The sequence below is a fragment of the Pygocentrus nattereri genome, chromosome 9 (assembly GCF_015220715.1).
Source record: "Pygocentrus nattereri isolate fPygNat1 chromosome 9, fPygNat1.pri, whole genome shotgun sequence".
Lineage (NCBI taxonomy): Eukaryota > Metazoa > Chordata > Actinopteri > Characiformes > Serrasalmidae > Pygocentrus > Pygocentrus nattereri.
In genome coordinates, this window is record NC_051219.1 from 28607446 (window position 1) to 28630361 (window position 22916).

Genomic DNA, 22916 nt, shown 5'->3' on the forward strand with positions numbered 1-22916 from the left:
ACCACCTCAAGTGACTTATTGCTTTTATAAAACTGAGGCCAACATTAAATATGATAAAATCCACAATTATTCTGAAAATGATTAAAGTTATTATTAATAATAATTGGTAATAAACAAGTATTCTGCAAAGAAATGTAGTTCCAATAGATTACAGTTTTGTTGCCACGCCACCATAGACTGCTGAATGAGGAGAATGTTCACTTGCCTATTGTTGTATGTTGTGGTCATTTCATGATTCTTTTAAACTTTTTTTCATATAACAATGAACATATGATAACACAGCACTGCTTAAGGCAAAACCTTTCACATTATATGTACTTTTTGGTCACCAGATTACTACCCCGATTCTTATTTGGCACCAATCCAGTGACACCCCTCTGCTTATGCTGGGGCTGAATCACATGAATGCACTATGCAGGAATTTACATACTGGATCCTGCAGCCCAACAGTGCAAAATATAGCTAAGACATAGTCATTTGGGACCCACATCTATACTCAATACATAATGCACTATTTGGCTGTAGAGGCTAGAATTTGTAAACTTTCATAGCTTGTACATTATTGAAGGGAGTATGAAGCCGTTTGGGATTCAACCTGTGTTTGATGCTACTTCTGACTGAAACATGAACATGTGAAGTGCGTATTCCATTCAAGTGACATTTTTGCTGCTGTTTTACAGTTAATCATACCATAAGTACTTTAATTCAAGTTGTTTAGACTGTTGTCTATCTTTTAGCCTGTTAGCTAGCTGACCCGCCTAGTTCTAGTTAAGAACATAATTCACCAGCCTCTCAGTTTAAACAAGAAACGGGTTCTTACTTCATCAGTATGCTCGGTTGTCCATGTAAGCAGCATGAGAGTCGAAGATTGTTCTATTAACAGCATAAAGGGTTTTTTCGTGCATAGTAATATACAATTCAGTTGTTGTGAGGTGGTCATAGGTGCATATATTGTGGATTTTACAATGGCTTCTATCACAGCTGAGCCAATCAGATTTTAGGACTGGAACTATTAATTTTATAAGAAAGATTATACAATAAGCTGCAGCAGCATATGCATATTTACAAGTAACTACCAGAGGTTTGAAAGCCTAACTGCTGAGCCAGCTAGTGAAGAACATCCAAACAGTCTGCTCCACAGTATCAACCCCAAAGCACTTCAAATTTGTTTACCTCCAAGATTCATCACCAGGAGAAGGGTTTTTCCAGGAGTCAAACCGGGAAGTCTCACTCTAGAGACTACTGAGTCACCACTGTAAGAGGTGTATAGGCATGTTTACAACAGATGTATTGTTGGTTCAGTTATAAATGTTGGCCAGAGTGTTTTCATACGCTGCATCTCTTTGTAGCCAAGCACCACATCCTTGGCAGTAGTAAATCTACCATATCCACATTGCGTACAGAGTAAGGGGAAAACATCTGCTTTGCTGTGTTCTTCAGGAGCATGTGGTGAACCAGTTGAGGATGCTGTCATGCTGTAGGGTGATGGCGCAGTGTGTGGGGCACTGGAGACACACACATACATCCGCATAAGCACACACTCTGCTCAGGCCTGCTCTTCATTAACAGGTTGGATTCCCAGAACTCCAGTGGACCTTTTCCTGCCCTCCACCCTCCCACCCCTGTTCCCCCCCTCATGCCATCTATCCCTGCTTACTCACTGGACTGGGAATGTTGGAATTATTCCCCGACTTGTGATGGAATACATTAACCAGCGATGTTTGTCTGGAGCCCAAGGGAACACTCAGAGGAAGGCTGAGGGAAGTTTCTGGGGGGAAAGTTGGGGATTTTTGAGGGACAGTAAGGGGGAACTTTGCATGGGATGTTGAGAGAGGGTTGGGCAGGTTGAGGGACGTTTGCGGGGGAAAGTTAAGGAAAGAATTAAGGACATTAAAGAAGTTTGAGGAGACGACTGGGGAAGGTTTTGCAAGAAGGAGAGACGTTTTGGAAAGAAGAGGGAATTAGGCAAAATAATTGAGGAAGCATAGCAGGAAAGGTTGAAGGGAATGTCGAGGAATGTTTCAGGGGAAGGATAAAGGGAGTTTTAGGAGGACAGATGAGGGACGTTTGAGGAGAAGGTTGTGGGTACTTCAGGAGGATAGTCAAGAGAAGTTTGGGGGGAAGGTTGGGGAAGGTTTTGGGGGAAAGTAGGTCAAGCGCTCAGCTGGAGGGACCTGGTCAGTAGGGTATGGCCTCTGTCGTAAATCACTGGCAGCTGGACATACCTCCACATCCTCCTGCTAGCCTGTCAGGAAACAAGCAAGCAACTGCTACCCAGTCTCACCGGGGAGATGAAACACAACCCCCCTCTGTAGGAGCCACTGCTAGCATATGGTTCCTCAACATTCCTATCATGTTAATCATTCTTTTGCCTTGCCATTGAATATATAGCATTCTGAGCAAGAGTATGACTGGGAGAGTTAAGCATTACCAGACTTGCCAGAGGTGACCATCTGAAATGATTTGCAATTTAGGCAAGTTGGGTCCTTTTTTTCCAGTTTCTGTTGTTTACTCTAAGGGTAATGTTGTGCTTCTGATTTGCTTTATAGCTCTGTAATGTCTCTTCCATGACCAAGGAATCTCTTTGTTTTTAAATGGATAAAGCTTTGGGGAACAGCTATACACTGTATTTATGGTCTTTCTGTATTTATGGTTAAGCTAGTGAATCTGGAAAGAATTTTAACGTGTGCTGTGGGAGATTTTTGAAAAAATATTCCCTTTAAATGGTTCTCATTATATGCTTGCCTTGCATTTATGGCAGTCATCCACGATTTATTCCAATTCGGATAGAAGTGGGATTCTGGAATGTGTACTCAGCTATACATTAAAATATCACAGATGTTGGACGTTAAAATTAGCTGTGCGGAGTATTTAAATTTGTCGTTATTCAAATCTGTGTGTGGCACTGATGTTATATGGGGCATTGTCCTTCCTCCGTCATGCAAGCTCAAACAGCTGCTCTTTCTAGAATGTTCTTTTTCTGACCTCATCGTAGTGCAAAGGTGATGCTGCCTGTGGGGAAATGCACTGCAGTAGGAGCATCTTGGTGTCTCTCTTGCTAACACACACCTACACTCTCACACTTTCACCTTTACCTGTCAACCTTTTCAAAAGACGTGCAAAATCTTCAACTATTAACTTTGTCCTTCGCTTTCAGAGTAATTGACTGTAAGTAATTACTGTGTTCATTCTTCTTGCATTTTCCTTCTCTTGGTAAGCCAGAGAACCAAACACGCCTCCACTGAATACAAACACTGCATCATATAATTACATCCTTCCAGTGGCATAACTAGGATCTTACAAGCCCCAGTGCAGAAGCAATTAATGCCCCCCATATGAAAATTACTTTCAATTAATTAAAAAAATGCCCACATAAATAGCTTTACATACCATTTTCTCATATGCCTAAGAGATTTGCGCAGCAGTCTGTGTATATTAGGATATTGTTGTATGTTTAAAATAAGAAATATTTCCAAATGTTAAACTGTATATCTTTATCAAGTGCTACCAAACACCCATCCATTAAGTATTAGAATATCATAACCAGCTCCGTCACTTAATGCTCTATTCTGTATGGTTTTCTGAATACATGGACACTAACAGTTAAAGCTCAGTGATACGCTTATCTGAGCAGAAACTGCAAATGTAAGTTTGTGTGGACAGAAGGGTTCCACGTGAACAAACACTGTTTTATTGGGTTCTGTTTGAATAAAATCAGCTGGATTCTCAGAAGAAATGGTAATGAACTGTCACTGTGGCAGTTCCCCTCTTGTCACTGAGGTGGTTCCCACATAACAGGAAACATAAGTGTACCATAATGATGTTATATTTTCTAGCTGTACTGACTCCACACACCCCGTCTCATCTCCAGCCTTTTTATTTTATTGTTCTGTTTTAAAACATTAGGTTATGAGAAGGTACAAATATGTACTTTACTCCTGGAAAAACATATTTAAGGTGCCCAGTTGGACCTTAAAACTACTGTTTTCCCTTTGAGGTAGTATTTACATTGTTTGTACCTTGTAGAACAAAAATGTACCTATATTTCTAACAGGGTAGGAAGTAGAACCAGGACTGTTTTCATAAGTAAACGATGAACGTGCCAAAGTCGGCAACAAAGATCATCTTGATGGATGGTAGATTAATCTGAAATTTCATGATAAACAGAAACAGCCTAACATTACAACAGTTACTCTCTTGCTGAATTAGTTATTCTGAGAACACTCTCTTATTCCCTCTAAGCTCCACTCTCCTCTCCTTTTTTTCAAAGTTGTGACCACAATGCTGTGCTAGAAGACTGGCTCAGCTAGCTCACCAACTAGTCCTTCTGCACGTCTCTCATCAAACACTATTCTCAGATCTAATTATTATGCATGTACCACATATGTGCATTAAAAAGACCAACTGCAGGAGGGATTAGGGGGCGAAGGAGGGGTTTTACAGATGTTTTAATGGACGTTGCTGCGCAGTGCTCTAGATTAGTTCATCTTTAGCCCAACAGGCCTGGACAGTCCAGCTAACAGGTCAGGCTACCTGCTGGGAAATCTCCCAGTTCTACTAATGGGAATTCTGAGCCTGGAGGGCCCCAATAAAAAAAATTGTTGGAGGGTGGGCAGTTGTGCATGGGACCCGCTGCAACATCCCCAACTGCCCCTTTGGTAGTGGTGCCATTGCATCCTTCCTTTCCACTGAGCATAAGGCCGTTTTTGTCGTAGTTACAATTCCTAAAGTAAGCAGTGACAAGGATGCAGTGTAGAGCATTGTACTGTATTGGAAAAGTGTGGTAGATCAGTATGGTTCATGTATAGTAATGGAAACTTAACCAAGCCTTTTTTTTTCAATGAAAAACTAATTACTGGCAGCAAATGAGAAACAAGTTTCTGGCACCAGTTTTTGATATTGCCATTTATCTTCCAGCTGCTTTACCTTTTTCTTGGCTTTAAAGTTTTGAAATAGCCTCTACAATGGAATCCATAGATCAAAAGATGTATGCCTACCCTGTAAAGTCTGACTGAAATTCGTGTTGACGCTGTGCTGTGGAATTTTCCCTGAGTCGTCTCAACATAACGTGGAGATGTGAACTGACTGCTATGTAATCTACGGGTGGATTCCTTTTAGTCTTGAGCCTGTGCTGTAACCTTTGAATGGGTATATTTCTGTATTCCCATATATTTCCCATACCTTTTTTACTATTAGTTATATACGATATCAATCAGAAATTTGAAAACAATGTTTTCAGTAATCAATTTTGTTATGGAGGTGTGCATGAAATGATTCTATAATGCTAGTCTGCAACTTTCAGGTTATTTATAGGAGAAATATAGATGGGGTGAATGAAGCCAACCAAGACTGAACTTTGGAAGTGTGGAAAAATAAGGACAAATATTATATTTAGTTTACAGTAGCAACTACAAGCTATACTGATATCTATACCACCCAGCAGTACTGCTTCACATCAACAACAGCACCATACCGACCTATATAACACATTTAGACACCTACAACTGCAGTCAAGTCATGTCAGTTTTATTCATATGTATCATCCCAAGGCAGCTTTATAATAATTTGTGTCCGGCCTCCCAGTGAGCCAGCTGGCAGGAAAAACTCCCTGAGATGCTAGAAGGAAGAAACATGGAGAGGAGATAAGCTAGCTGCAGCAGTTCTTACATTCTTGAGTTAAATTCTTCTTGACAGACCAAAGTGTGTCAGGCTGTTTAATGCAGAGGCCTGCTGGTGGAAGCAGTGCTGGTGGGCCGTGAGGGAAGGAACACAAATGCTGGAGGAAGTGTCTTTATTCTGAAAGGCTTTTGTAAATGTTTTTTGGCTTTCAAAGTGTTTCACATTCATACAACTAATTTTAAAAAGTGGTTTCACCTACAGCTTCGCTCCAAAAAAACTTTTTGGCACTTTTATTTTTAAGAGTGTAGACAAGGCCTGAAGATCAGAAGGGCCAGTAGGTTTTTTAGGTATGTTGGTATGAATGAAAATATTGCTGTAATGTTGTTAGTGATAAAGATTTGGCATCACATATAAGACCAATTAAATATTGAACAACTGTTGTACAGATTCATTATTATTATTATTGCCTTTAGTGGTAGTAATAGTAGTAGTAAAAGCCAACTTTTTAGGTGGCTTTTACTATTATTACTAAATACTTTTACTACTACCACAAAATAATAATAATAATAATAATAATAATAATCATAATAATAATAATAAATGAGATTTTACAATCCCAAGTCTCTCATTCTACCATCTCATATCTATATATACATCACACTATCCCTATCCCATTTACTATTACTACTACTAATACTAACACAACTACCATTTTAACTACTTTTTAGCTAGTTTTTAACTTAATTTTTACTACTACTACTACTTCTAAAACTATTAATAATAACAGTAATAATAATAATTAGAAATAAAAATATTAGTGGTAGTAAACTGTTGATAGTATTATGTTATTATTTGTATTATATATATATATATATATATATATATATATATATATATATATAGTATTGTTATTTATAGTTGTATTATAGTATTATTAATATTATTATTGTTGATTGTGATATTGTGATGTATATATCGTGATATCATTATCATCTGGATAGTGGAAAGTATTGTTACATGAATTTGTCCCATAGGTGTATAGGTCTCTCTCCCTCTGTCCTTTTACTTGTTTACATTGCTATGGCCGTACCTGACCTTACCTGTGTGTATATGGCATTTCAAGCAGCATGATAGGTGGAGAGAGAGAGAGAGAGAGAGAGAGAGAGTAGCGCGTCACAGTTGCTGTGACAGATGGTGCAGGAGATTCGGCCCATGAGCCATTATGCAAGAAGTGTGAATTTCAGCATGTCACAAGTAGCCCACATCTCCACCACCACACAACGGCAGCAGTTATCAGTGAAAGATGCGCGTGCGTTTGTGTTTGCTCGTGTAATGGAGTGAACTGATGCATAGGCTTTTGGCTTAGTGTCTGTTTGGCTTAGAGTCTGATGAGAGTGCTACTACGTTCTGCAGCGCTAACATAGCCTCTGGGTCACTTGTGACGGAGCATGTTTATGATTGCATTTGTTACTTGTGATTGTCTCATATTTAAGATGTTTTAACTTATTTTGAAGTTAAAATCAACAAAATGTCATTCTTCTGGTCATAACTGTGTTAATGTACTATATTTCATTCTTGCAGAAATAGTGTACATGTTTGAATGAAATCATTTCAGTGCATTAACTTTTTTAGTATACTGACCACTGGAGGACTAAACATTTCTAAATTTGTCACACTTGAGGCAAAGTTTTTGCTTTTGTTCTAAACTAGAGCTATGCTATAAGAGAGAATACTAAAAGAATGTGATAGATTGAGCTTAAAAAGGCAATAACATCCAGTACTGTAATGTAAAGCCCCTGAAATAGGGGGCATTTGGATGAAGGGCATGACTGGGAAGGAAGGAGTGCCTGTATAGCAGGTAAGGTGAAGGTGTCTCCTGTTTCAAAGCGAAAGTTCCTTGTTTACACAACCGCAGACGCAGCTACCATACAAACCTGCCCTGAGCTGACTGCTCCTACCAGCCATTCTCTAGACTGGCATATGATGACCTCAATCGCGTTGTTACAACTTGTTGGGAAATATCTTCTTTTACAGTCTGTACATGCAAACACGACTGTTGATTTTTGAATCCATCAAAGTGTGGTTTAAAGCAACAGCGCTGACATGACGTGCTGTTCTGGGTAAATGATTGGTCTTCAGCCCGCTTTCATCAGAGCAGACTTTGTCTGCGTTGCACTTTGAGCTTTTTTTCCATGATGGCCGATAAGATTTGGAGAAAGAGTTGGGAGTTCTTTGAGAACAGGAGCCCTTTCTTTAGAAGACGGGGTGTGGAGAAGAAGAGTGAGTGAGTAAGGCTTTAAATTAACAGTAAGGTGCTGGTAGATTGAGCGGAGGTGCTCTTACCATATGTCATGGGTTTTCTAATGGCCTGCCAGAAAATCACTGTGTCGTCAGAACGAAATGTACCTGATGAATTTGTCACATCATTTCTGATTGCTGGTCTGAATAATTGCTCTCGGCTTTGTATACTGTTTAATAATTTCTGACAGCTTTAATTTTGACAACAAGGCATTATGTTCTGTAAAGTTCTTGTGTTATAATGTAAAGAGGTGAACACTTAAAAGGTTTTATGTAATGTTTTGGCTCTATAAAAGGTACAGTTTTCTGCTTGGGATGTCCCTAGCCTTTCTCTTGGATTGTTTCCAGTTGTATTTTAGACTTAATTGTTCATTTTCAGCAATACTGACTGTTTGTGTGGTGAAATGCAGTGAGTTTTTCCCATTCTTCTCCCTATTACCATTTTGATCTCGTAAAGGAAAGCGTGCAATATGCCAGTAGTTTGTTCTGCCACATTAACCTTACTGTCTGGGGTTCAAGATTACTATGCACTTGTACAGACTGGGTTGCAGTCTTTTTGTGTTTTATATGAATATTTAATCAATTTTTTGCTTTATCTGTGTTTTCCAGTGTGGAGGGGGAAGTTCAGAGCAGTGAGCCAACCCCTTCTCTGGACCATGGGACGGGCTATGGCCCCCTGACCCACAGTTCCTCCATCAGCCCCGACACATTCGACCCCTCGGGGTACGGCCAGACCGCCCAGCCCGGCCCGCAGCGCCCACGGAGGCCCAAACTCCAGCACTCGCAGTCCATCCTCCGCAAACAAGCTGAAGAAGAGGCCATCAAACGCTCACGCTCGCTGTCTGAGAGCTATGAGCTCTCCACTGATCTGCAGGACAAGCAGGTACGCTTGAGAAAAATAGATACATGGCATTTATTAGCTATTAGCACACTGTGCTAATCAGAATAATATGTTATAGGCATGTACCTTTTTTGTATGCAGGGAATGTGTTCTAGTTTGTTGTATTTGTTGTAATAACAAAATAAACGGACAATATATATATATATATATATATATATATATATATATATATGTGTGTGTGTGTGTGTGTGTGTCTCTCTAAAATACTTGATATAAAATACTGTCCAAAGCGTTGCATATATGTTAATGATTGTATGACTAAGAACTAAAAAGTTGACAAACTGACTGCAGTATACAAAGATGGGCTCCTCAAAGGTCCATTTTATAAATTTCTATAGGTGTTTGGTACTTATTACTAGCCCACAATAAAACGAATACAAGTGCAATGGGCAAGCTTTAGGTCAGCATACCTCAGGAGCTCTCGAAAGATGTTGCTGTCCACCATGTCCTTCTCTCTAACTTTGTACACCTATGGGTGACTTCCTCACACTGCCATGTGTCACACTACTGTCTCTGAGAACTTGGCTGAAATAGTCTTCTGCCTGATTGTTTGCAGATGTTTGTGTTTGATATGGTACAGCTACCACCCTCTTTAAAAGTGTCCTCCCACTATTTTTAGCTGAGCTTATTTTTTAGTAGGTCTGTCTAGCAGAGCCATTTCCTTTTGCTTCCTTAAGCATACAGTTCATAAATGTTCCTTAACTTGACTGAGAAAAACCCACCCATTTAAACTGATGTTTATTGGAAATATAATTTTTTTTAACCAATAGCATTGTACAATAAATAGTTTATTTGTCATTGTTTTAGTCAGTTACTCATTTTAGCCATAAAAATTCATAAGAGTATATGTGTGCATGCATTTTCTGAAGCCACATTGTTAATCTGTTGGTCTTGTTGGTTCTCTCAGGTGGAGATGCTAGAGAGGAAATATGGCGGGCGTTTCATCAGCCGCCATGCCGCTCGCACCATTCAGACGGCATTCCGCCAGTACCAAATGAACAAGAACTTTGAGCGTCTCAGGAGTTCCATGTCAGAGAACCGCATGTCACGGAGGATTGTTCTGTCCAACATGAGGATGCAGTTTTCCTTTGAGGGACCTGAGAAAGTCCACAGTTCATTTTTCGAGGGCAAGCAGGTGTCTCTGACTGATGAGGGCGGTCAGATGGGACCCATGGTGCAGACCGAGAGTGGGGATATGGTCCCTGTGCACATTGCTGCACCTTCAGGCACGAGCGACCTTAGCGATGCTATCACAGAGCTTGAGGATGCTTTCTCTAGACAGGTCAAATCATTGGCAGAATCTATTGATGATGCCCTGAATTGTCGGAGTTTGCATGAAGAGGAGGACCGGCCAGAGCAGGTTCAGGACATGCAAGGGAAGTTGCCCTACCAGGTGAAACCTGTCCATGGCACTGACCGACGCAAGCTTGATGAGATGATGGCTTCCTACAGTGATGTGACTCTCTTCATCGACGAGGAGGACCTTTCTCCCCCCATCCAGCTTACCCACCACTCGGCAGACCCTGCATCGAGCACAGAGTCCGACCAGCGTGCCCAATCAGTGAACTCCTCGCAGGAATACTGGCCCATAGACAACAAGGAGGACAAAGTGGACACAGACACCAGCTGCCGGAGCACCCCATCATTGGAATGTCAGGAGCCGAGACTTCGTATGGACCATCTGCCGCTTCTAACCATCGAACCACCCAGTGACAGCTCGGCGGACATGAGTGACCGCTCAGAGATCGACTCAGTAAAGAGGCAGAACGTTTACGAGCGGACCGTGGCCGGACCACAGGCCAGTCCCAAACACATAGCACACGGTCTACCTCCTAGAGTTCCCTCCCTCTCACGGGATGAGGAGCCGATTAGGCACAGGCACCGGCAGCTGGAGAGCCACCTGGCCATCAACGGGAACCGACAGAGCAAGTCGGAATCAGACTTTTCCGACGGGGATAATGACAGCATCAACAGCACATCAAACTCCACTGACACCATCAATTGCAGCTCAGAGTCATCGTCACGGGACAGCGTGAGGGAGCAGACGCTCAGCAAGCAGACGTACCACAAAGAGACACGCAACAGCTGGGACTCACCTGCCTTCAGCAACGATATCATCCGCAAACGCCACTACCGCATAGGCCTCAACCTTTTCAACAAGTATGTATTAAACTGCTGGAGATGTTCTTACCTAAGGAATTGGGCTTAACATGCTCCTGGAGTAGATGCTGAGTTAGTTTTATTTGGTTTATTTGTTGATTCAGCTATTAATTGTCCTTCACTTTAGTCACTTTTAGTCTTTTTTTTCCAAAGGTCTAACGCTTATTGTTTTTATTTATTTGGAATTATTCTGTCTAATGGGTGCCCTTAGTGGTAAGCCACATTTTAGGTTCTATCTGGAAGTCTATAAAGTCTTGCTTTCTTTATATTATAATCAGGAAAAAGTAAATAGAGGGTAAGAATTCTATATGCATGCTCAAGCAAGTAAGTATAGACACATCTATTTAAGCAAATATGCTCATTGGTCAAACCTGCTCAGAACTGTTTATGTATATATATTCACATTAGAATAGAAATGATGATGTCAAATCATTTGTTTGGAACTACTCCATAAATATTTATCTTCTGCCAAATAGGTTGGCATTTTCAGTTTATTAAAATTTTTGACAATATAAAAGTAAAGTATTATAGACAATCATGTGACATATTTCTGCAAACTATGGTGCACAATTTCATTTTATTTACTATGTTTAACATATTGGAAAAACAGGAATTGTAAAATATGCCATAACTTTTGCACAGGACAATGTATTTTAATTTTGTTAATAATATGCTAAATTATTATCAGCAAATAAACAGTTGAAATTAAAATGCACAGAAGTATGTTCCCTGTAGAGAATGTGTTCACTTATTTTCACGTAGAAAATTTAACAAAAACATGGAATCAGACTTTTTGCATACAGCTGTATACAGTGCCAGTTAATGTTACTGGAAATAGTACAAAAAAGCAATATGTTAAAATTAGCAAATAAACAGAAAATGTGCACTAAAATTTGTAATAAAAAAAGATTATTTGCTGTTGCTGAAATTTTTGCATATGACTGTATATTTGAACTAGCTGTACTAACAGAAAAGTGAGGCAGTGTTTTCAGTTTTGTGTCATTGCACTAGTTTCCAAAACACAGAGTGCATCAGTATGATTACTATACAAACATGAATTCAAGTGTAGTATTTCAGTGAATCTCAGTATGTTTAACTACGTAGAATCTAAGCTGTTTATGTTCACTCATCTCAGGGGAATCCCCTGTAAGACCACACCATCAGTGGAGTTCTGGTTTGTTTTTGTGGGGAAGTGATCTTAACATCAGCATGCCCCCCTCCCACAATAAGACTTATGTGCAATAGAAGTCTGCCCTAGGTGCTGACTCTAGCCTTACTCCCCAGCCTGTCAGCACAGGATTTGATATTAGAGTAAGGTACTGTGCAAAAGTAAACAAATACCACCTGTCATTTATTTAATTTCCAGTCAAGACAGCCAATAAGTACAAGTTGTTCATTTTCAGGAAATATTTGTGAGGACATTATATGTAAGATAATCCACTTGCACGAGGAAGGAGAAAGTCAAAGAAAAGTAAGCAAAAAAGCAGGAGTTTCCAAAACTGGAGTTAAAAAAATGATAAAGAGCTAAAGAGAAAACTGGACTCCTAACAATCACCTGGAAGACCTGATAGACACCAAAACTGCCTCCATTAGTAAACAGCACTTAAAACTTTCATCAAAGAGAGGAGAAAATCAAGCTGCTTTAGATCTGAAAACATCTATAGGTATTTCTGTACATCCTTCCACTGTGAGAAGACAACTCAGCGCTATGAGTCTGAAAGGATGAGTAGCTGTCAAGAAGAAAAGGAACTGAGAAAAGGAAATGGACAAAGTAGAAGAAACTATGCAAATCAAACAAAGACGCTGCTGGTGTTTTCAGAACAATGGACTGACCACCCCAAAGTCCAGACCTCAACATCACTTCATGTGTTTGGGATTCCTTGGAAGCAGAACTTCTAAGACTGAATTTTAAAGGTGTGGAAAAACATCCCTGCAGAGTTCTTTAAAACTGAAACCAAAGCCCAATCCCATTTCTTATTTTTACTCCTACCCCTTGTTTTGGAGTGTAACCCTCCCCGTTGAAACTGAGTTACAAGGGGTAGTGGTTGAAATCTTCCTCCTATGAAATGGGACGACCCTTCAAGAACCGGATACATCATCAGTTGTCGTCAGCGACTTTTACATAAACAGAAGAGACAAGGTTTTCCGCCCATTTCCAATACGCCACCTCCAGCTGCGGTGATCTCACTTGTGTGTCACATGACAGGACAGGCGAATCATATTTAAAATAGCCTGGAAAAATAATCAGGACGTGTTTTCCTGCTTTGTCTCCATACTATAGCAATAATGGTATATAGCACTGACATTTGCCATTTTTCTGAAGGAGACTGAAAAGAATGGGCACTCGTGATTCATTCACAACTTCAGTTTTACGCATCAATCAATCAATCAATCAATCAAACAAGCCACCTAATAAAAAAGAGCACAAACAAAAAACTACATCACTTCATTAACGGCTACTAGCGCTGCTCTGTAGGTGACCCTGCCAGCCTGCAGTGACAACAGAGGAGGATAAAGTTCAGCTCCTCACTGCTTAAATACATTTAGGGCATCATACGCCTTCAAAGAGGGGGGGCAATTATTTATTATCGCCACCAAGAATTCTTCGGTGATATGAAGCTGAACTTAGCTTTTTAATTGACAGCTTCACGATCAATTTCCCGTTCCACCTTAAATGGTGAGGCAACCTCACGTACCAGAACGTAACTGCTGCACCATTTAAGGTAGAACGGGAAATTTTGCCAGGTAGTGACCAAGACATCAGCGCATTACTAGGGATTTTTATGCGTGTTATGAAGGAAAGGACCATAAAATGCTATTACAATGGTTATCTTAAAATATAGCGGCTTTTTAACAGAGAAAATATTTACATTAATGTGTCTCTTTGGTCGCTTGTGCAGCCATCATGCCGATGATTAGCATAGCATTCTGGGAATTTTCTCATAACACTCCGTTTGTAGTGCGCCTCTGAAAAATCTCCATTTGAAGGGCCAAATAGCCCCAACACATCACCCTACCCCTCCATCTAAACAACAGTCGGGACAATCCTACCCCTAGACATGAACGCACAAAACAGAGGGGCTAAGTGTTCGGGGCAAAGGGTGAAATGGGATTGGGCCTCCTGAAAAGAATGGAAGCTGTAATAAAGGCACAGAGTGGACAGTAAATACCGAAAAGATTAAAATTAATTGCCATTTTGACTAGAAATTTAATAAAAGAAGTGTGGTCTCTGTCTTCTACACAGTACTGTACTACACAGATTCTGTTGATGCTTCCTCAAAGTTTTACTTCGCACTCCTGTTGTTTTGATTTCTTTTGAATATTATTTAATATGTGTCCTTTGAGGAGATCTTAGTTTACACCTTACTTAAAATCTTACTTTCTTCATCTTATGTTCTCATCAAGAAAATGTAAATGCACACAAAGTTTTCATGGACTCCTAACTACTACTACTACCACTACTATTAATATTAGTAGTATAATAATTTTGTAGGTAGTTTGACCAGAGGAGGATAGGTCCCCCCTTGTCACTGTCACCCCTGGCTTACTCACCTGGGGGTTTTACTTTGTCTTTATTGCAATTCTGTGAAGCTGCTTTGTGATAACATCAGTTGTAAACTTGATTTGATTTGATACAAACTCTCAAAGGTTGTCACATATAATGGAAGGGATGAAGTGGAGTGAGAAGATTTCAGAGTTGACATTCAGCTGTTGATGATCCACTTTCAGAAAGCCAGAGAAAGGAATTCAGTACCTGACTGAGAGAGGGTTCGTTCCGGACACACCTGTGGGAGTGGCCCACTTTCTGCTTCAGAGGAAGGGGCTTAGTCGGCAGATGATTGGCGAGTTCCTGGGCAACCGACAGAAACAGTTCAACAGGGATGTTCTCGAGTGAGTGTTTACCTTCTTCTTCTTTGTGAAGTTCCAGTTTATTAGGTATACCTCAGCCTTGTAGCAGCATTCGTTGGCCATTTCATCAGGTTGGCCTAAGACAATTATAAACAACTGAGAGAAAAAAATAAAGACTAGGTCTAATATTTTGTAGAAGTTGCTTTTGTTGACACTGTGGTAGATCAAAATAATGTACTATTATTAAAGAAAAAAATGAAGGGAAATAAGTAAACTGGCCTGTGAGTGGAAAAGAGCAACCAAAAGTGATATTTTGTCTAATATCATACTTAACCACCAGTGGGCTGCCCAAAAAGTCCTGAGAAAAAAGCCAGTAGGCCTCCAGCTTTGCCAACAATGAGTTAGCAATGATCCGCCCTCTTGCTATCTAGGATGCTAGAGAAAACAGCATAGACCAGCAGTTATGTTTTGGATCCTGGAATGCTGAACAGCCAGTATGGCCATATTGGGTAACCAGATAAAACAGGTCCAGACCAGCATAAACCAGCATAAACCAGATTAAACCAGCATAGAATTCATGCTGATTTGTGCTGGTTGATTCAGCAGGGGACTTAATGTAGCTGTTCTCTGTTTGATTCTACATCCTGTGCCACCTCATCAACCAAAAGCAGTCAAATAAGTTCAGTTCGTATGCACAGTTGCCAAGTAAATGAAAGTAGTGTATGTTTCCAGCCTTTATTCAATAAATATCAAGCCATCACTCTAACAATAACTGTTAAATGTTAAACAGTCCTGCTAAGTAGGAAGGAGGAGCTGGTTAGGATTGGCTTAGCATGCTAACAGCTCTGCTCACCACAGAACAGGTTTTATACACTAATGCAAGTTTAAATGCTAATATAATCTGAGGAAGTAAAGCCGAGCAGCAGGTGCTGGAGTGACAGAAAGCTGAAACTGAACCTGCTAGCTAGGCTAATGCTTTCCTATTCTCATGTACTCATAATTAGCTTAGCTAGTGAGCTACAGATCCAAACAGTGCCACACAGTGCAGTACAGGTTTCCAGCTAAGTGGCGCTCAATGGATACAGAGGATAAACGGCTCAATACAGCCATGCGAACTTGTCTCTACAGTGGAAAAAAGGCTGTGGAAAGTTTTTCACCCTAATTTAAAATTGTGGTTTACACTGTGCATCACTCACATTGAACAGCTGCAGAAGAAACTTAGGATGAAAAGTGAATGTTACCACATTAAAAAGCAAAACAAACTTTGTGGCAAGCAATAAATGATAAAGTCTGCATTTGACAGACGTATTAAGCTTGTAGAAGGCACAGGCAATAAAATGAACGTGAGTGATAAGTAGTTGTAATGAAGTCCTGCTAGTAATTATTTAATATTTTATATGTATCTGTAGTCTGATTGTTGTCTATCTTTCTGTAAGTGTGATGGAATGCAATCACATTTTTTTTCATTAAATCTGTATTAAGTTACTACCCGGCGTTGCACTTTGTGGTTGTACAGTTATTGACTGTGGCCTATTTGCTGTTGCACAATTTACCAGCCTTCATCTGTCCCATACAACAATGGGAAAAGACCATCAGAGGACCTGCACTGACCAGGTTTCAACTATGACACTAATATGGTAGCACTGCGCTGCTAACAGGCACAGCAGCGTCGAATTTGTAAAGACTGTGTACAGCATGTTTCAGCAAGTTCTTCAATAGAGTTCATGGCAAATTAGATGTATTTACTGGCGATGAATTGGCTCACTGCCTTTAAAATCTTAATCCCCACATAAGCACCTATGGTTTCCTCATTATTATTCCAGATAATATCAATTAGAGCAGTCTCTATGAAAGCAGTCTACATCATGTCCTCTGAGTATTCACTGCTTGTCTGTACAAATTCCCTCTTCATCAACTCAAACAGTGTCTGGCTAATTAAGTCCAACCTACCCTGGAAATGAATTCATCTCCTGAGCTGGCAGCTGTTCACACACTTTCCATGCTACATAGATTTCACACACAGCCATTAGTCATTCGTCAGCGGATACCTTAGCGAACCAGAGTAGTCCCTGCAGAAATCATCTGGAGGACAAAAACACCAAGGGACACTTGATCAAGCTATAGATTTTTGACTTTTCTCCACAAGCAAGATTTTTCTTTTCAAGCTTTTACTGTTTAAGCTTCACTTGAAATCGTGCATTGGCTATTGTTTAGTGTGCTATTGCAGTTAAAGGTGAAAGTGAGCTCTGCTGATTGAAATGTTGTTGATTTGCGTGCTGTTTTTTCAGCTGCGTGGTGGATGAGATGGACTTCTCAGGGATGGAACTCGATGAAGCTCTCAGGAAATTCCAGGCACACATCAGGGTCCAAGGAGAGGCCCAGAAGGTCGAGCGCTTAATTGAGGCTTTCAGGTGAAGGGACACTCTATTCCGCCAAGCCTGCATTTCCTTCTTCTATTGCTTCTATAACTTCTATAACTCAGTGGTATGTACAGCCAGTATAGTAGCTAGCTAGTATTGGTGGAAGTTATCATGATACTTCATGATACATGATGTCATAATTTTTTGTTTGGTAAGTTGGAACAGATCAAAACATGCAGACATTGCCACTTTTAACAAAATTATCAAAAAACTTTGAGTACAAATATCTTTTATTGAACATTTCAGCTACTGTACTTCGCTAAGCCCAGGACAAACAAATACATTTCACTTTCTTTTTAATGATACATGACACATACACTTTAATACTGATTTCTGTGATATGCTCAAGAAAGCATGTCATGACATATTGTGATGTAATTTATGACAATAATAATAAATAATGCCTGCAAATTTCATGAGTCCTAAGTCTGAGTACTGAGTCAGTCAACATGAGACTCAAATCCTAATCCCATCTATGTAATGTAGCATATCACTGTGCTGATACAGTCTAAATATGTAGTAAAACACTAAAAATGTTCCCCCCCATTTTTTCCCATCAGCCAACGCTACTGCATTTGCAACCCAGGAGTGGTGCGGCAGTTCCGAAACCCAGACACCATCTTCATCCTGGCCTTTGCCATCATCCTCCTCAACACAGACATGTACAGCCCCAATGTTAAGCCAGAGCGCAAGATGAAACTAGAAGACTTTGTCAAGAACCTTAGAGGTAAGCAAGAGAATGGAAGCATTCTCAATTATGGGTGTTTTGGAAAATATGGGCAGTTTTGGCTTTTCATATTTTCAGAAAAACAGTGAAAGTGTCACGATCAAATGTCATACCACAGCACAATGTTGCAAAAAGAACACATTGTGGTAAAGACTTTTTCACTGGTTTAGAGCACAACTATTCTAACGCATTTGATTGAAATCACTTTTATGGGACATGAATAAAACTGATATTTTGACCAGGAATATGTTTCATAAATTACATTACATCATATTTAGGAGCTACTTTGTGTATGAAAATAAGCTAAGGCAATAATAAACTTTTTTTTGCAAAACTTTACCAAAAGGCAGGGTTTATAAGGCTTAATAAGCCTTTCATGGCAACTGTCATAAATTATATAGGTATTTATAAAGGCTTATTCCAACAAGTGTCAGACATTCCAACACTTGCTGAGGTGAAATTAGATAGAATAAGCCTTTATGTTTGTGAAGTTTAATGCCAGTTCTCATAAAAGGCTTATGTACATGTCATGTAGCCTTATGAATGCTGCCCTTTAGTGAAGTATTTTCTATGCTAAAAATGTGAGTATACACTCACTGAACACTGTGTTAGGAACACATCAGTGTCACTGCAGTGCTGAGAATGATCCACCATTCAAATAATACATACTCTATGGTGGGCCTATGGGGGTCCTTATCATTGAAGAATAAGACAAAAAAGGGGCTACCAAGTGGTAAGTGGGCCTGATTAAATGGACAACGAGAGTAGATACAAGGAGGTGTTCCTAATACAGTGCTTGGTGTGTGTATATGCAAAACTCCACTTCCAGGACCTGTAGCTCCAGAAACACACTCATACATTTCACAGTACATTTGTTGAAGTCATTAAAAGCTCTTCTGTAAAGGTCAAAAGATCAACATCATTTTAGTCATTCAACGTTGTCAGGTTACTAGGCATGTGCAGTGAGGGAATTCTGAATAATTGGGCCAACTGAGTGACAAGATTAAAGAAAAGTGAAATAAATGCTATGCTTATTGTTTCACTTAGAAACTTTGTTGCATATTTATGTCTACACATGTATCTCCCTTACTCTGTATGTGCACATATTAGGGGTTGACGATGGTGAGGACATCCCTCGTGAAATGCTGATTGGTATCTATGAGCGTATTCGTCAGAAGGAGCTAAAGACCAATGAAGACCATGTGTCTCAGGTTCAGAAGGTGGAGAAGCTCATTGTAGGAAAGAAGCCGGTAAGTGCTGTAAAAATACAGTCAGACTTCATTTCCCACAATTCTGCTTTCATTCCGGAATCCTGCTTATATAGTCCTCATAAACTTGTGAATTTCCAAGTTTACAATAAGGAAGTTGCGGTTGAATGTCTGAAACAGTTGTAAATCCAAGAGGTAAACATGGGCAAGTTCCATGTTATCCGAGTTTATGACTTATATTGCCAGCCAGAATACTGAATATTGTGCACTTGAACAGAGGAGTCCAAGCTGGTAAACAGTGCACCAGTGGTACATATCATGACCCTTCAGTGCCTATTAAATTGTAACATTAAATGAGAATTGCACTGATTTTTCAAAATTTCAGCATAATTTAGCTATTAAGATATAAACAAAAGTGGTTCATTGTGGTTTGATGTGGCGATTGTTCATTGTAGAGAAACTTATTGACTCTTACTACTGATTTCTTTATAGTGGTGGTGATAGGAACCAGTAGTTGTGATGTCTACTACACAAATATAGCCATATTATTAACTATCCAGTGAATCTACATAAATAGTTTTACCTCACAACCCCCTGTACATATTTCTTCACCAAAGAATTGATTGTAAAAATGTTTTGGTCAAAAATGTATCTTAAAGCTACCAAATATCATGTCTCAGACATCAGGTAGTGTATTCATATCATAACCATTTCATGTAATAACTTTTAGTGATGGAACATCTAGAGGCATTAAACATTTCAGATGTCTGGTTCCTATTACCACTACTGTTTCTGGTTGCTCTAGAATGACATATTTCACACCAAACCACTATAAATGATTTTGTTTACATCAATTATTGCACAATTTTTAAAAAATCCATATAATTCTTCTTTGAGCCCATCTCTAATTAAGATCACTGTCATTGATCCATCTATGTGAATATAATTATAGTTCATTTGGCAAAACTGACTGCTGACAGAAGAATAATTCCTAATTGTTAACAACAAATTAAAGATGGTATCACTTGTTTAGCCCAAAAACAGGACCTGATTCCAAAGATGCCTTACTATTTCATTTATATTGTATCATTAAGGCATCACGAGGCAGCATTACATGATATAAAACAGTAAATAAGCCATAAGTATCAGTAAACACATCTTGATTCAGGCATTGAATGTTTCACCTTTTAAAGAATGGTTTCCACAAGATTTGATTCAGTTTAGTATTGAACAAAAAATATGCTAAAAAGATTTCTTTGATCTTACCCAATATTTTTTGCATCAGTGACTGTTTAGGGCCTAATAAAGGTCTTGCTTCTGTCGCTGTGGGATTCAGAGATTAACATAATCTACATATGCCACTGTACAAATGACTGAAGCAACAGATAAACAATCAAATTGCCATACATAATAAAAGCTGGGTTTTGAATATGAGTCGTTGTTGTCCTTCATTTCTGAAAGCGTGTTTATGATGTTACAAACATAATTTCTCTTCTTGTTTTTCAGATTGGTTCTCTTCATCATGGTTTGGGATGTGTAAGTTTACTATAGTGTCTTCCACTTACTGTATATGTTGCATGATATGAGCTACAAATCATACACACATGCAGAACTATTTTGTTGCTGCAAAATGTGGCATGGCCTTTGGAAGGGAACCTATTTCTGAATTCCAGTCATGTATAATGAAACAGAAACTGAAAGAAAAACATCTGTGTTTCTGGCCCACGTCAATGCACAAACCTCATTTCCAAGAAAATGTGGGACAGCATGTGAAATCATGACAGAAAGCAGTGGTTAGTAAATTCTGTATGACCTGTATTAACAGTTCAAAACAGTTCAAAAACATATTTGACTCATGTTCCAAAAAAGTCAGGACACATTTTGCCAACCACTGTGTTACATCACCTTTCCTTTTAAGGTGCACATAATCCAAGTTTGGGGGCTAAAGACAAAAAGTGATCCAATTTTGAAAGTTTGTTCTGTTGCACAATCATACGAAACTTTGTTTTCAGTGTGAAACAGGTCTGGACTGCAGGCAGGCCAGTCTAGCACCCACATCTCTGATTATGAAGCTATGCTGTTGTAGTTTGTGCAGAATGCAGCTTGGCACTGTCACATTGCAATAACCTCCCTGAAAAAGGGATTATCTGGAAGGCAGAATATGTTCTAAAATGTATATAGATCTTTCAGCATTAATGTTGCTTTCACCTATGTGCAGATTATCCACTATACACCCTCATCTAGACAGACTGATTTTTCAATTTTACCCTGGTAACAATCTGCGTGGTCTTTTTCTCCTTTCACCTGGAGAACACAGCGGTCAGTCTGAAAAGTTGCCTTGACTGACCACAATGCAAATTTCTGCTGTCCACTTCAGTTGACTTGGTGGCAGTTGATTGCAAGCTTCAATTTCAGAATGAGCAAATATTTACAAAGAATAATGAAGTTAATAAGGTAACATGTTAAATATATTGTCTTTGTGCAGTTAAAGCTTAAATAAAGTCCAAAATGGATTTACAAATTACAAATTTTTCTACTGTCCCAACTATTTTGGAAGGTTTGTATGTCAATGTAATATTTCCTTCCTAGTAATTTTGGACTTTTTCTGTTTGTCCATTTGTCAGGAAATGTTCACAAAAGGTAAAGGAGACCTGACATTAAAAATAAGAAAGAAAGAAATAAGTACATGGGCTAAAGCAGTGAGATACGACTGCAGTGATATTTAGACTTGCTGTTTCCAAAATAATACATTTATCCTTTTCCCACAAGGTTGTATAGCTCTGCTGTCTCTGGACAGAGTCAATAATAATAAATTCCAAATTTGCAGTGTGTTGCCTTGTTTACAAAGCAAAAGCTGACTTAAGCACGTTGCAGTCTCTGAGGTCATTTGGCTTTTAGTCCCTGCAGTAATTTCAGTTAAGGCACCTATTACTGACCACCCACAGGGCTTGCGCACTGCCCCAAGACGTGTTTGCAGAGTTTATTTTTTACATTATTTGAGTCAAACAGATAAACATACAAATATGTAATCTTCTTAATAAGGTTTTAAATTTGAAACGTTTTTTTATGCTGTTCTCGGCTTTGTGTTTGTTTTCTTCTCACACTGCAGTCAGCATTTACTTCAAATGTCACCTCACAGCAAATAAAAAATTATGTAGATCAAAAACAATACAAGCCCTTTAAGACTTGTGACATTAGATTAAAAAAAAAGTATCACTTATATATAGAGACTTATATATTATATATTACACAAAGAGTGGTGGGTTCTTTTTAACAGCATTAAAATACAGTATGCAATGCATATGGGACATATATATCTTTATTTATATGTAATACATTACATAAGGGACATATAGGTACATGTAAATATAATATATGGGGCATTGTAACTATATTTATATATATATATATATATATATATATATATATATATATATATATATATATACACATAGTGTGTGTGTTTGTGTTTACATAACATATATACATATAGGACATATACACGTAGGTGCTTACACAGTGTTTATGTAATACATATGGGACATATGACCTCACATTTTAACATTCTCTGTGTATGTATGTGAACTGTAGGTGCTGTCCCTGCCCCATCGCAGGCTAGTGTGTTATTGCCGTCTGTTTGAAGTACCAGATCCCAACAAGCTGCAGAAACTTGGCTTGCATCAGCGGGAGATCTTCCTCTTTAATGACCTCTTGGTGGTGAGAGCCGCTCTATA

At 39.1% G+C, this 22916-nt stretch overlaps 1 protein-coding gene across 7 annotated transcripts in view; it reads left to right on the forward strand.

Moving 5' to 3' along the window:
* Positions 1 to 22916, forward strand: part of LOC108427785 (IQ motif and SEC7 domain-containing protein 1-like) — a 192281-nt gene that overhangs the window by 147003 nt on the left and 22362 nt on the right. For 6 of the 7 annotated variants that reach the window (XM_037541617.1, XM_037541615.1, XM_017698265.2 and 3 more), the window contains 8 exons: positions 8527 to 8800; positions 9726 to 10978; positions 14708 to 14869; positions 17116 to 17238; positions 17808 to 17974; positions 19085 to 19224; positions 20689 to 20718; positions 22774 to 22899. In XM_037541617.1, the coding sequence (XP_037397514.1) occupies positions 8527 to 8800; positions 9726 to 10978; positions 14708 to 14869; positions 17116 to 17238; positions 17808 to 17974; positions 19085 to 19224; positions 20689 to 20718; positions 22774 to 22899 (2275 nt within the window). Of the gene's footprint in view, positions 1 to 7799; positions 7904 to 8526; positions 8801 to 9725; positions 10979 to 14707; positions 14870 to 17115; positions 17239 to 17807; positions 17975 to 19084; positions 19225 to 20688; positions 20719 to 22773; positions 22900 to 22916 lie in introns of those variants that run through there. The other variant, XM_017698263.2, reaches the window with a different exon arrangement.